The sequence below is a fragment of the Cyrtonyx montezumae genome, unplaced genomic scaffold (genome assembly GCF_038088225.1).
Source record: "Cyrtonyx montezumae isolate F1298 unplaced genomic scaffold, pur_monq_1.0 scaffold_0, whole genome shotgun sequence".
Classification (NCBI taxonomy): Eukaryota; Metazoa; Chordata; class Aves; order Galliformes; family Odontophoridae; genus Cyrtonyx; species Cyrtonyx montezumae.
This window is the reverse complement of record NW_027071824.1, coordinates 4525732-4539530: the sequence shown is the minus strand read 5'-3', so window position 1 is coordinate 4539530 and position 13799 is coordinate 4525732. Positions and strand designations below refer to the sequence as shown.

At 39.2% G+C, this 13799-nt stretch overlaps 1 protein-coding gene across 1 annotated transcript in view; it reads right to left on the bottom strand.

Moving 5' to 3' along the window:
• Positions 1 to 1266: 1266 nt before the first annotated feature.
• LOC136052167 (calpain-8-like) overlaps positions 1267 to 13799 on the bottom strand; it is a 56438-nt gene continuing 43905 nt past the window's right edge. Inside the window, exons 21-22 of the mRNA XM_065742278.1 lie at positions 10508 to 10621; positions 1267 to 1341 (exon numbers count right to left, since the gene is read on the bottom strand). Coding sequence (XP_065598350.1) covers positions 10613 to 10621 — 9 coding nt within the window. The 3' untranslated portion in view covers positions 1267 to 1341; positions 10508 to 10612. The remainder of the gene's footprint in view (positions 1342 to 10507; positions 10622 to 13799) is intronic.

Sequence of the window (13799 nt, the reverse complement as noted above, 5' to 3'; positions counted from 1 at the left end):
CCTGGGATATGTGATATTTCTTGTATTCTTACCAGGTTCAAGTTTTCAAACACTTTCAAACAAACATGTGAATCATTGCTGACCTCGCCAGATCAGTTTAAACCTTCTCTGGAAATCAGATAAAACTTTCATGCAATTTCTTCATATGTGGAGCATGCTATATTTTTGTTTTAACTTAGAAGAATTAATGAGCCTAGATTTCACTAAAAAAAGGTGTGCATCATTAACTCATGTGAATATAACAGAATATTGTCAACAAAATGTTTTACCTTCCTTAGCATTAACGTTGAAGTCTTTACATTAATATTCATGAACAAATAAGTCTCTGAGTATTTTCCACTTATCTCCAAGTGTGTTTTGGTCCCTATCAAAGCACACCTGGAGACCCTTCTTTTCAGAATACTGCCATGTTTGTGTCAACAAGAGGCTCCCCCACACTTCTCTGGGTAGATTTGCACTGGAGATCTTGATCTCATCATCCTTTGTCTAGAAAAGCCATCTTTCTCACCTATGTCTTCCTGAAGAAGATGATTGCTGTCCCTACAGTAATTGCAGGGATTGCAGGAAAGCAATTATTCTTAACAGAGTGCTTTAAGGTGATTGCTTTGAAGAGAAGCTTGCCTCATAAGTGTACTTTCAAGAACAGATATGTGATGAGGAGAATAATTATTTTGATAAATTCTGAACCACTAACAACGATCATGGCTCAAGAAAAGCAGCCCTAAAATTGCTGAGACCTGATCCTGCCAACACTCAGGGCTGGCACCTAGGCTTTTCCTTGTCACTGTTGCTTGGGTGTGATGGCATCCAGATGTTAAAGGCAATATGATAGGAGAAATCTTTATCTTTCATTGAGCCACTATCACTTATAACCATAAAACCACATCTGGGGCCAATTCACCAACATTTTTAATGAGAAAACTAATGTAGTTTTACCAATTAGTACTAACTGTTAGAAAAACTGGTAGCATAGGGAAGATGGAGTAAAACAAAGCACTATGCTTTTGTTTCATTCCGACCTTTTTTATGTAACTAATGAAAAATTCTAATCTAAAGAGCCCTTTAACAAGAGCCACAATTTAATTAACATGGAACTATACTTATTTTTATTGCCATCAGTATGGTTTAGAGGAGATTACAGAAAAAAATAAGTGATACCTGAATAACTGGATGTCTGAATTGCACAGGATTTACTGGAAGGTTTGCTCATGAGCACATGAAGACTTAGGTTCTTTTCTGCCAAATTGTACTTACCACCACTGCTGTGACTGTGCTTGGCCTTTGCTTTCCATTAGGCAGTAAATTCCGCCAGAAGAATGCGAAGAGAAGCAGTTCCAGGATCTGAAACAATTTAAATCTATTATGAGCACTTTTCATCCCATGACACAAGAGGAGAGCAAATGCAAAACGCAGCATCTGATTTGCAACGCCATTCTAAACACAAATGGTACACATCACCCTTAAGTAAAAACTTGTGCCTTCCCTTACACAAGCTGACCAGCTGAGCTTTTCACACAGGTGCAAAAGGAACAGGCTGCGTGGCCCAACAGGATACAGGTGTGTGGACCTCCTGCCTACAGAGCCTGTGCGCACTGTGTTTGCCTTCAAGCATGTGAATAACCACTAACAAAGTAGAAAATTGTGTGCTACCTTTTTCCTCCCATGAAGAGCAGCTTTACATATTCCTTCAGGACTACAGGAAAAGAGGAAAGAGGGATTGGAGATGAGTTACCATGAGAGAAGGGAAGAGACAAAGCAGATGCATTCACACCTGTTCTTTGAGAGGCCCTGGCAAGACAGAGGCTGCTTTTTAAGAGCCCTTCCATTGAAAATACCCTTACTATCCTGAAAGAAGGAAAACAGATGAATAAAATGTCAAAGTTATCTAGCAGCATATAACATTTTCCTAAATTATTGATGTTTTTGGATTCTATCCTAACCAAATGCCATGCGTTTACTTAACTACACAACATGTGGTCAAATACAAATCTGATAAGAACTGATTTATTCACAGAAAAATGTACTGGGTAGTTCTTGACATCAGGAGACTTCGAAGAAGCAGAATTCTGGATATGAGCTGTTGTCAGCTCTAATTTCCTTTTTTATTTTTCTACTTTTTCATGTAGCCACAAAAAGTAGCTTAATGCAGCTATAGGCATATTGCCACTCAGCTGTGCTGGCTGTATCAGCCATTCTTTTGGCTCTCAGTACAGACAACAGCTCAGGTTCATCCAGGTTTTCTCTGTACGTGACCCATTCTCCATCTTTGGTTCTGTGTTTTGTAACTTATTATTTGTCAGTATGTTCAGGTAAGTTGATAACAAATCTAAAGCTAGCTAGAAAAGTCATGATCACCATTCTTACATGCTGTAGGCACCCTGAAACTCATAGCAATAACAGAACTACCTTGAACTGACTGTTTGATGGCTTTCAGGTATTTGGATCCCTGTAGAATGCATCCAGATCTTTATACTTGCTAGTGGAAAGTGAATCCATCCAGGTCTAGACTCCATCAACAGGTTAATTGACATAATATTAATTATTCCTTTTTATTAAGTTTAGTTCCATCTTAAGGCATTACTCCTCTTTCTAATTAGGCATTAATGTTAATTTATGCAAGGTGCTTGCTCTCCTCAAAGTGTAGAGCACAAACTGAAATACAAACTTACTTCTCCAGGGTACCAATGTTAACGCATCTTTAGTGCATAAAACATTAGATATTGTATGCATGGCTGGGGTCATGGATAGTGGTGATGATGGCACTGGCTGGAGAAGATAGGCTCTCTTTAATTTAACATTAAATTTATCTTTTTTTAATCAGACCTTCTAAATGGCACTGACCATTACGTTTCTCTCATTTAGCCCAGTATGTTCTGCATGCTGAAGAGTACTGGTGCTTGGTTACACTTGTGTTTCAATAAGTGCATCCCATTATCTTGCAGCAGCTTGTTCAAACAAGTTAATCACTTTCCACGTGGATATAAGATCCTCAGCTATCCAATTTGAATTTCAACTTCCAAATACTGATTCCTCCTGGAAGAATACTTTCTTAACTGTGATCTGGACCTGCTCAAGCTACCAGAGGACAGCAGCAGTAAGGAAAAAGCAAGGACAAATGGACAGTCCTCTCTTGGAAGGTGTTTCCTCTTCTTCTGGAGCAACAAATCTCAGGCTTGCTTTCACTGTTGAGAAGCTTGGAGCAGGCCTGACCCTTTCCAAAATGATTACGCTGTGTTAGGTGATGGCAGCCACCAGCTCCAATGCTATCTTTTTAGGGAGTTACCACTGCCCTGTACACACCTTGCTCCTAATACAATCACTAGCTGCCTCATTTGCATCCATCAAATAATTCATTGCCTTATTTTCCCCCTGCTCTCCATTTTCCACACTTCACAAATTCTCTTGTATAATTGACTCTTCTGTTATCCTTTTTAATTGATCACCTATCAACTCTTATTCCTAATTGCTGCTGTCATTTTTTCAGATTCTAGAAGGCCTTTCAGCTAACTCTGTCATCTTTCATGGCATTGGAATCATGGCATCACAGCTTTTTGGCTATTTATTGAACTCACCTTGAAAGAGCTCACAGTTCTCAATCATATTTGCTCTTTATGATGCTTTTGTTCTCACTACAAGTCTCACTGGATTTTCTTCCCCTTTAGGAAACCAGTTCTTCTGAGCTACTGAGATGTATTAAAGCCTGTTTTCTTTTTGCCCATTTTGAGTACCGCAAGTAGCAAATACCATTCCCTGGTTGACCACTGCTCTCTGGTCCAATTAACTTTCTTTGTCATAGAAGGGTTCAGAATCAACTTGGTGTAGGATGGATGTTCTAAGTTCACATTATCACTTTTTCTAAAAGTGCCTTTGAAGTGAGAGCCTCAGAGGTTGTTGCAGTTTTTCCACATACACGAAGCTCGTGTAGAAGAGAGGAGTTGTGTATGTGAAATTTTGTTGCAAGTGACTTGAATCAAGGAGTTCTTGTTTGATCTGTCACAGTCGAGTCAGAGATAATTTAAGACCGTTTGGGTGGCAGGATGGATTTCAGCTGATGATTTATTTATGAATCTGAGAACAAAGATTATTTATGACTGCAAATGTGGGATAAACTGTAAAATTTCATCTATACCTGAAAATAAATCACAAACATTCAGCCAATATTGCAATCACAAACTTCCCTCCTAATATAATATTTAGCAAATACATCATTATCTCATTACATGTGGTCTTTGCCCCTAAGAGCTTACAGTCTCATTCAGGCGAAGATATTTCTTAAACGGGGAAAACATAACAAAATAATTGGTTTTGAAATAAATAGACATCAGTTAAGAATAGAGAGAATGCAGTTTAATTAAGGTATCATCCAGAAACCTTCACCTGCAAGGGACACATTCTGCACCAGGGAATGCAAGAGCTGCTACACTAAGGACTTCACTAGAATCAAAAACTAGCCCTCTTAGCTTCACACAAATAATTTTTCTATGCCAAGGTCATAGGTCCATCAAAAGAAGACAAAAGATCACAACTTCAAAAGCTATATGCTACATTTAAACCTCCTTACAATGTGCTGAAAGTACTTCCCTGCAGTTTGGTTTTGCTCAGAGCTGAAGCTATTAGCGTGCACACTCTTTCAGCAGTTACATCGCTGAGTTATTCTACCACAGCACAGTGCAATTTAGTACTTCTCACAATGCCTGAATAAAGAGAGCCCATGAATGCAAATAGGAAGAATAATTTCATTAAATTATTTCTACAACTGCATAATTTCAGTAATTAAAACTTATACTGATTCAGAAGCTAGCAGAATATTATACTAATGCACTGGCACTTATTAAATTTATAAGGTTCACTAGTAAATTTGTGGGCAATGTGAGCTGCTGTTAAAAGGCTTTGAGGAGAAAAATAATCGAAGAGCATTTTGATTAGTATAAATATATTTATGTCATTACCTCCTCAAATTCAGCTTGCTGGGAACAGATGGGCTTTTTGCACATACCTGATTCTGTGGCTATTTCGCTGCGCTTCTGTTGTCTCTGAGACACAGGTGTTTCTAGGCAACACTTACTGAATCCCCTGAGGAAAAATATCAGCATAGGAAAAGCAAAACTGAAAGCCGCCTGAACCAGGAGGAGCAGAGCTGTGCTGAAGTAAGCCAACAGACCATTCTCTCAGTTATTCAAGGCCTAAGAAATATTCTTATTTCTTTGAGATTTGAGTCAAGTTTTTAGGATACGATCTGCAGCACCGGTGAGAAACCCAAACTAGGTGGAGCCCAAGAGAAATGTAAGGGAACACTGAAAAAAAGTTATTTGCAAATACTGATGATCACAGTCATGTCTACAAGCACATCCAGAAGATGGAAAACAAGCGCAACAAAGCATGTACATAACACAAAAATCTTGATATATATATATCTTAGGCAAGAAAAAAAAATCATATCCAGAAAGGGTATGTATCAGGGAGCAGGGCTCTGTACAGATTTAATCACAGTATCAGGGCCAAGGTTAGCTTAAAGAAAGAAGAAATAAGTCATTTCAATGTTCATAATTCATTAGAAATGCAGTTAGAAGCTACCTCTCTACTGTTTCTCTGCCAGAAAACTCTTATATCTCAGCTTCTTACAAGACTGAGAAATTACTAGTCAAAAGAACAAACCTTTTAAAAGATTTAGGGGTTTTACCTTCTGTATTATATACAGTGGTGATTTAATGCTAACATGCTGCCATGCTGACTAGAGCAATTTTAGTCATAACAATTTATGGGGTGCTCAGAGTATGTCCCAAACACCGATGATGATGGATTGATGAGCTGTTCCACAAGACATGCAACTGATGTTGTGTCTTCATCCCTCAGCTCCTCTTGCCAACCCAAGCACCTCTTTTGGCAGTCTTGGCTGTGCTAAGGCAAACATCCCAGCCATTGCCACTAGTGCTCCACAAAACCTGTAATGTGGTTCTGCTCACCTGCTGCTCTATAGTAGTGTAGATTCAGGACCTTTATTCCTTGTCCAGACTCAGACTTCCACACAGAAAAACACAAATGTCACTATCTTTGTCAATTCCATTTCTTTTTCCATGTTGTATTTTAAACTGGTCAATATACTCAGAAGTTAGTATGTAGAAGGAATTAAATGATGAAAGAGAACAGATACAACATGGTTTTTCTAAGTGTAAAAACAGTACGTGTGGAAGGAGAAACAGAAGGTTAACTGTCCTGATAGAGAGAGACTTTCCTGTCCTACAGAAGTTTGTTTATTCTAGAGTACTCTGTCCAGATTGGGGGCCCCTACTGCAAGAAGGACATAGGCCAGTTAGAGCCAGTCAAGGGGAGGACCACAAGACAGGCTGAGAGAGTTGGTTTTGTTCAGCCTAGAGGAAGGGCTTCAAGGAGACCTTATGGAGTATTGGATTGGCACTGTAGTACCTAACGGGAGCCTAGTGGAAAGATGGGGAGGGACTCTTCATCAGAGAGCGTAGTCACAGGACTGAGTAACAGTTTTAAACTGAAAGAAGGTTGCCCAGAGAAGCTGTGGATGCCCCATCCCTGGAAGTACTCAAGGCCAGGTTGGATGGTGCTTTAGCCAACCTGGTCTAGCAGGAAGAGTCCCTTCTCAGGGCAGAAGGGTTGGACTAGATGGTCCTTATGGTACCTTCCAACCCAAATCATTCTATGATTCTACATTTCTATGATTCTCAGCGTTATCTAAGTAAGGGCAGGTAAACCATGACAGCTTTACTTGCCTGCTGGAGTCTTAGATCACAGGTCTTTTGAAATTCATGAGGATTTACCTTTCCTCTCAGTAGTAAAAAGATTGTTGCTGAAACCTTTAGGCTCTTCCATTCGTACCCACACAAGTCCCGTTGATGATTATACCTCTTATGTCTGATCACAGATACCAGTATTTCAAAGAGCAACGTCCTAGCTGAGGTACACAGATTCACCTTATTTGTACAGTGCTGTAACTACCAGGTAAAAATGTAAGGAAAAAGAAGACAACAAAAAAGAGTCAATGCATCTCCAGTCTGTTTTCTCACACTGGAATCACTCTCAAGAGTTACACAGCTGAAGTGAGTGGATTTACACTCAAGAAGATTAGAAAAAGATTTAGTTCTTTGACTGTCACTCATATCTGCCTTTTATCTCATCATTGTCACACCCTTACTATACCGTTAAAAGCTGTTGAGGAATTTAATGTCTAACAGTAATTCTGGGAAAGTTGATCTGTGAGATAATAGAAGTCAGGTTTGCATAGCGGAATCCTCATTTTATTTTCATTTATGCTGAAGTGCTTTATTTGAGCAGCCTAAAACTGAAGTTGTGTATTACAGAGAAAAGTCTTTTTGTGAAAGAAAATAATTACAAAGAACAGTGATGGTTTAGTGGTAGTTTTCCATTGAAGTAATTTTATCTCTGGCAGAGTGGCTCTGGTTTTCTCTTTAGATGAAAGATCAGAAGCAATCAACTTTGTATTTCATAGAGTGGCTTGGGTTGGAAGGGATCTTCAAGACCATTCATTTCCAACTCCCTGATGGGGGTAGGGGTGCCAACCACTAAATCAAGCACTAGATCAGGCTGTCCAGGGCCCCATCCTGCCTGGCCTTGAACACCTCCAGGGATGATGCATCTACAACATCCCTCTGAGAGAAAAATTTCTACCTAACATCTAATCTAAATCTCCCCTCTTCTACTTAAAACCATTCCATTAGCTTAAACAGGAAAGTTTGCTTTTTTTATCAGAGACTATAGTAATTGATTTCTATGAGAATAGATTAATCTGCCTAAGGATTTGAGGGAAGACCCCAGCTTTGAAGAGAAAAGCAAGAAGACAGTGGCACATTGGCACTAATGGCACTGAGGAATTCTGAAAGTCTACTGACTCCTCAGAGAATCCATCTGAGAAACACAGATTTATGAATTGGAAGGTTAAAGACTCTGCATAGCCACCAGTAAAAAAGTTCTGTGAGTAACAAATACTTGTCCGCTGTACAGAATTTGTGGAAGACAATCTGCAATTCCATTCAAACTGAAGGACAAAATCCATTAAAATCAAATCACATAACAGTGTTTATGTCTTGTAGAAATGTCTTGCTCTTTATAAAGTTTGACTCTGATGGGTCAGAAAGCTGTGGGAGAAACAGTTATGTGCTTATTTTCATGGAAAGATCAAGTGGTTTCTGATGGAAGCAATGACTTAAAGATTCCAGTTTGCACATCAGCTTGTTACATCCATCTTCTGTACAAATAAAAAGTCTTGAAATAAATTTGAAAGCACTCTAATCTCCTAGAAAAATGAACAATCGTATATAGAATAGTAAACTTGATAATGAACACTCAAAAAGCTATAAAACTGTACCCTTTAGCACAAATACTTGGGTTTATGTTTTCTTTGAGTGTACAGTCACTGGAGAATCCAATCAATCTCGGCAAATTGGGTATGTCTTTCCCTAGTAAGTAGTCTGAATTGCATTCATTGCGAGAGAATAGCTGGGAAGCTGCTGATTCTCTATACTGTCTACACAGACTAAGTAATAACAACACAAAACCAACCAACAAACTAACTCAACAACACACACAAAAAACCCACTAAGCCCCAAAGCTCAAAAAAGGAAGCTTTATATTTAACTTAAATGGGAATTTAAAACCTCATAAGCTGTCATGTCCAGCAGTACTAAAATGCCCAAAGCAGAATACTCAAAATAGAAATTCTAACTCACGCCCACTTACAAAAATATGCCATTATATATCTACAGTTCACTAACTCTTCTACAAATAACTTCTGAGAGCACTGCCCAACATTCCCACATTCTAATGTGAATCCCAACACAAACAGTAAAAAGATTACTTCATATAAATCTCAATGGTCTCATCTAGTTGAGCTTGAAAACAGTAAGATATTTTCTAGACAGACAGAATAACCAAAATTTAAGAGACATACAGGATCACTAGTAATGTCGAAAAATGTTAACTTCCCCCACAGTGCATATTTACTATTTTGTCTGCAGTAAATAATGTAGAACATATTCTTCCTAATGATGAGATCTAGGACTCTGCCCTTCATTGTTGTGTAACTTATCAAGATTAGGAGGTAAGTTTCCAGGTTCTTGTGCAGTACCACAGTTCCCACTGTTATGAAGATACTCAGCTTGTATGGGATTGTTTTCCTGTGTTGCAACAGAGGATTTTAATAGCTCAGTATTCAGACCATTTATTTCCTTTCAAAAACTGTATGACTGAATTTTATGGCACAGAACAAGACTTTTATGTTTGAATAGAGCAAACAGGCAATTCTGCACTGGTATAGCTAAATGAATTTGTTTCTATAACAGAAGTGTTTTTGTTGCAGCCTTTTAAGTACAAAGACAATTGGATGAGCTAGGAATTATTAATTCCTTTCTGTTGTGGAAAAGGCTACTGTATCAATTGATAATGCATTTTACTTTGCATTTATATAATGAGTTTTCTTTAGTTGAATCCCTAAACAGCAGGATAACTCAGTTCAGCTGAACTGGCCATGCTAAGTCATAACGATTCAGAAGTTGTGGGGGTGGAAATCTAATTATCCCCTGGTCCTCACCATAGATCAAGTTTCTCTTGGCAAAGGTTGGTGGGTGAGACTAAATGACTGTGGAAATCTCCTCCATTCAGATCCTTCTAGCTAGTTACTGGTCTGGAGCTCAGGTAATGATCCTGACTCTGCCTCCAGCCATTTTATCTAATAGGCTGGATGTAATTGGAACAGGTATCCATTTTATGTCAAGGCATTGTGCAAATTACACCTATTTTGTCTGAGAAATTTGCGTCTATGATGAAGTGTGTACTACAAACTACCAAATTAGTGGGGCTGCATCTTCAAGGACTATGTAGTTAATGTACAAGGCAAATTATACCAATGGAGCAGTACAGCATGAGCCAAATACTTCAAAGTATTCACTGCTTCTTTGGGGGGGGGGGGGGGGGGGTTCAAAACAGAATCAGGCTCAACCACAAATTTTCTTTCCAACACTGATCAACAGCCCTAGCACTCAAACCAGCGCTTACAGCAGGACTGATGTAATCCCTATGGCTTCCTTGTGGTATGCATGCTTCTATAAGCAAAACTCTTAAGAAAAGGAATCACTGGCCTCAGGAAAACCTGTGGTCAACACACCTAGAAGATGTGTAGTAAGAGGCCGCTTTCAATCAGCTCCGGGAAAAGACTAAAATAAAGCAACCTCTGAAGTATTTATTATGTTGGCCTGCTCAAGAGGACATGCAACTGTTACTAACAGTAGGTCAAAGTATTCTTTCACTCATAGCCAAGTCTCACAGATATATGGAATCAGTAGTGTTAGCAAGTTCATCATTAAAACCTAACAATGAAGCTCAGTGAGGAATACTAACTTCCATGACTTGTAATTTAGGTTACACAAAACAGATGTGAGCAAGAAAAGAAAAACAATTAAAAACTTCCTCCCAATTAACTATCACCTCACATTTCTGTTTAACCTTAATTAGTCAATTAACTCACCATGCATGCCATGGGACAAGTAAATCTCAAGGACATATTTGGAGACTCCGATCAATCCAAACTTGAAAGTCATCCAAGCATCATGACATGACCTGCAAGAAAGTGCTAGGATATCTAAGAGAAAAGTAGATAAACAGCATTTAAAATCTGAGGTAGACAGCTGTAGTTTCATTAGAAAAAGTGTCCTATCTTCTGGAAAAAAACAGAGGTATTTTCCAACACTCCAGCTAGCATTTGCAGTTTCCTAGGACATTTGTGGTGCCTGGCACAGTACGTAGATTCCCATGCTTAGCTCTTAAAGGTCAGTGACTATTCATTAAAAATTCACAGTACACCCATCTCTAGAAGTATGCCGCCTCAGCTTGCCATCTGGAAGGTTAATAATGGACAGATTAGCAGGCCACGCTGCAACACTCAGATCCAGAGACAAATTTCAGACTCTTCTGATTGCAGCAGCAGTTTAGATCTAAGTTTGGGATGGTTTTCAGAGAAGAGACACTTTCCTAGAAGTTAAGTCTGTTCAATCCCCGACACTAAAAAAATTGACTCCAGTGCTGGAGACTTTAATGTCAACCTTTGACATGTAAATAATACGCAAGTGTAACAAAAAGATAGAAAGGGATTCTCTACAACCAGTTGAGTGGAGAGAAACTCAAACTCCTGAATGCATACCATCATTCCTTGACAAAGAGAAGACTTCAGGACAGTATTTCCTCATACAGTGCTGAGCATCAGGCTTGGAATTGAAGTAATAACACCGGCAAACTACAGCCTTTATTTTAGGATCAGAGAGAACAAAACTAGGTAAGCTTTTCAGACAAATCAACTTCTTTAGCTTCTCTGTGACTCTCTTGTGTGTTTTCAGGAATCAAACATTCACAACTGACACTGGAAATATGTGACTGCTGAGGTGGTATTCATAATCACACTTAACCCAAGCTTACGAGCTGGCTGTAACTCACTTTTCTGAAGAACAGCCCACTTCATCGTATCTATTAGCACTAAATAGCTGGTGTTCTCCAGTGCCTGACATTTACAAAGGGATTGGAAACAACAGTTCCTGTGCTTTAACATTGTTCTCTGACTTTGATTTCTTCTTATATCCTCAATTACTTCAACCATACCTTGCATTAGAACCATTGCCTAAGAGGTACAGAAAAGCACAATGTATAACCCAGCAGTTCTGCTCATGCTGGAAAAACTGTTGCATTCTGCACCCTGTGTAATGCTGTAGTCTTGTACCACACAGATCATCAGCCACTGAAGGCCAAAGACATTTGATCAAGCTAAGCTGTCTTGCATGGAGTCTTGTTTCCTGGTAACATTTTGCAGCATGTATAATAGAAAAACATCATCCAGAGTAGTAGGCAGTGTTCCCCAGAGAGCAAAAATCTGCAGCTACAGAAAAGACTGCTATTTAGTGCAGTACTCTGGCACTGCTCAGCTCTTTGCTCTAGTTCTGTTTCAGAAGACATCTTGTGAAGGAGGATGTCTCAGGTTATCAGCAATGGACAGCAGCTGCTGCACAGAGACTGGAGGTCTTTAGGTGATCAGCTGCACTGGGAATAATTTGAAACGATGAGAGTTAATTAGCTCAGAGTAAACCAAGAAGGGATCTGATTAGCTGGAGTACTAAAAGCCAATTACTTCCAGAACGCAGCTAAATGGCTTTACAAAGCTAAGAAAAGACAGCATCTCCAACACATGAGCTCCAAGCACCAAAACTAGGACCTCTTCCTGCTCTCCCTCAGAACTTACAAGTCTGGTTGAGGGCCAATTTAGAAGAGTTTTTTGCATGTTTTTAAGAAATAATTTCTGCAAGGGCTTATAACATACCCAGCTACTCATGAGCAGATTTCATGGGGAGAAAAAAAACTCACCACCATGAGAACCACTGTCAGAAACAAAATGAAGATGATACAAGTTTTCCCTCTTTCAGGCAGCTTGCTCTCAGACCATCCAACCACCCAGGGATCAACATAGTTCAGCCTTCCACCAACTGCCCCTCTGTCCTCTGACAAGGAGAAACTGTCCTGAAGCTTTTCTTTTCTGTGATTCACATGTTACTGCAAGCTTAATCCACAACTGAAATATTGGTACGTGTATTTCTGAACATTTAAGCATATTTAATTACTTAGATAAATATATATAAAAACAAAAGGATAATTTAAGCAGGCAACACCGAGAATGTGAGCAAGAAATAGATGATCTGTGGGCTGGTGTGTGGCTGCCTCTGTAGCTGCTACCACTCAATTCCAGCTGGAGCTGTCTGCTCCTTTCTTATAAGCATGCTGTCAATGCAAATTGACAGGAATCCTCAAGATTTGAGCCTCAGAACACATTCCCTTATGCAACGCTAATTGTTCACAACAGGACAGATATTGCAGGAGAGGATGTTTGACTAATTGCATATCAAATTACACCCAAGCCAAAGAACACTCACAGAAGAAGCAGCATGTAATTCCAGGTGGGGTGAAATGGGATCATGTGAATGCAGCTGCTTAGGTTCTCCTTAAATTCTCACTGTAAATATTCAGTAGAATTTGCAAGGCCAGAAGCCAGTGCTCTGCGTGGATGTGAACTGCATCCATAGCGTGTATGGGATTTGGTCTTGTATAATTCATGAGGATAGCCACACAGGGTCACAGCAAAAGCTTGTTTAGCTCAGCATCCTGTCTCTGAGTCTGAGCGATAAAAGATTTGTAGGAGAAGAGCATAAGGAGCAGGATGAGCATAGTGTGCTCCTTCCCCTGCTCTCTCCTCACTCTACTGACAGTCACTAGTTCAGGGATTTCTGGAGGTTGCTCCAGCTTCCCAAAGCTTAATAGCCCATGAGAGACCTTTATTCCTTGATTCTGTCTAATTACTTCTTCAGCCTATTTTTATTTGCAATTCCAAAACATCCTGTGGCAAGGAGGTGCAAAATTCAATTATACATTGTGCACAGATGTTCTTCCCATCAATTATTTTGATAACTAATTTTATGTTTTTCCTATTAATTCCTGTGTTATAAGAAAAAGCAAATCTTTCCTAATTCACCTGTGAAATTTTCGCTTCCTCGTATAGATTGCTGTATATTATTTGGAGAAGATTAAACCTTGAATTGACTCATCTCACATGGATGTGATCCCTTATCCCTTAATATCTGTTAACTTCCAACTGTATCTTTTAATGGGCCTGTTCTGAATTCCAGGTGCAAGAAATGGTCTCAGTGTAACATTCAGGCTTTGAATACAAATTACAGAATGAATATGCCTCCAGCATCATTATCCATTGGGCCACTGGGATTTAG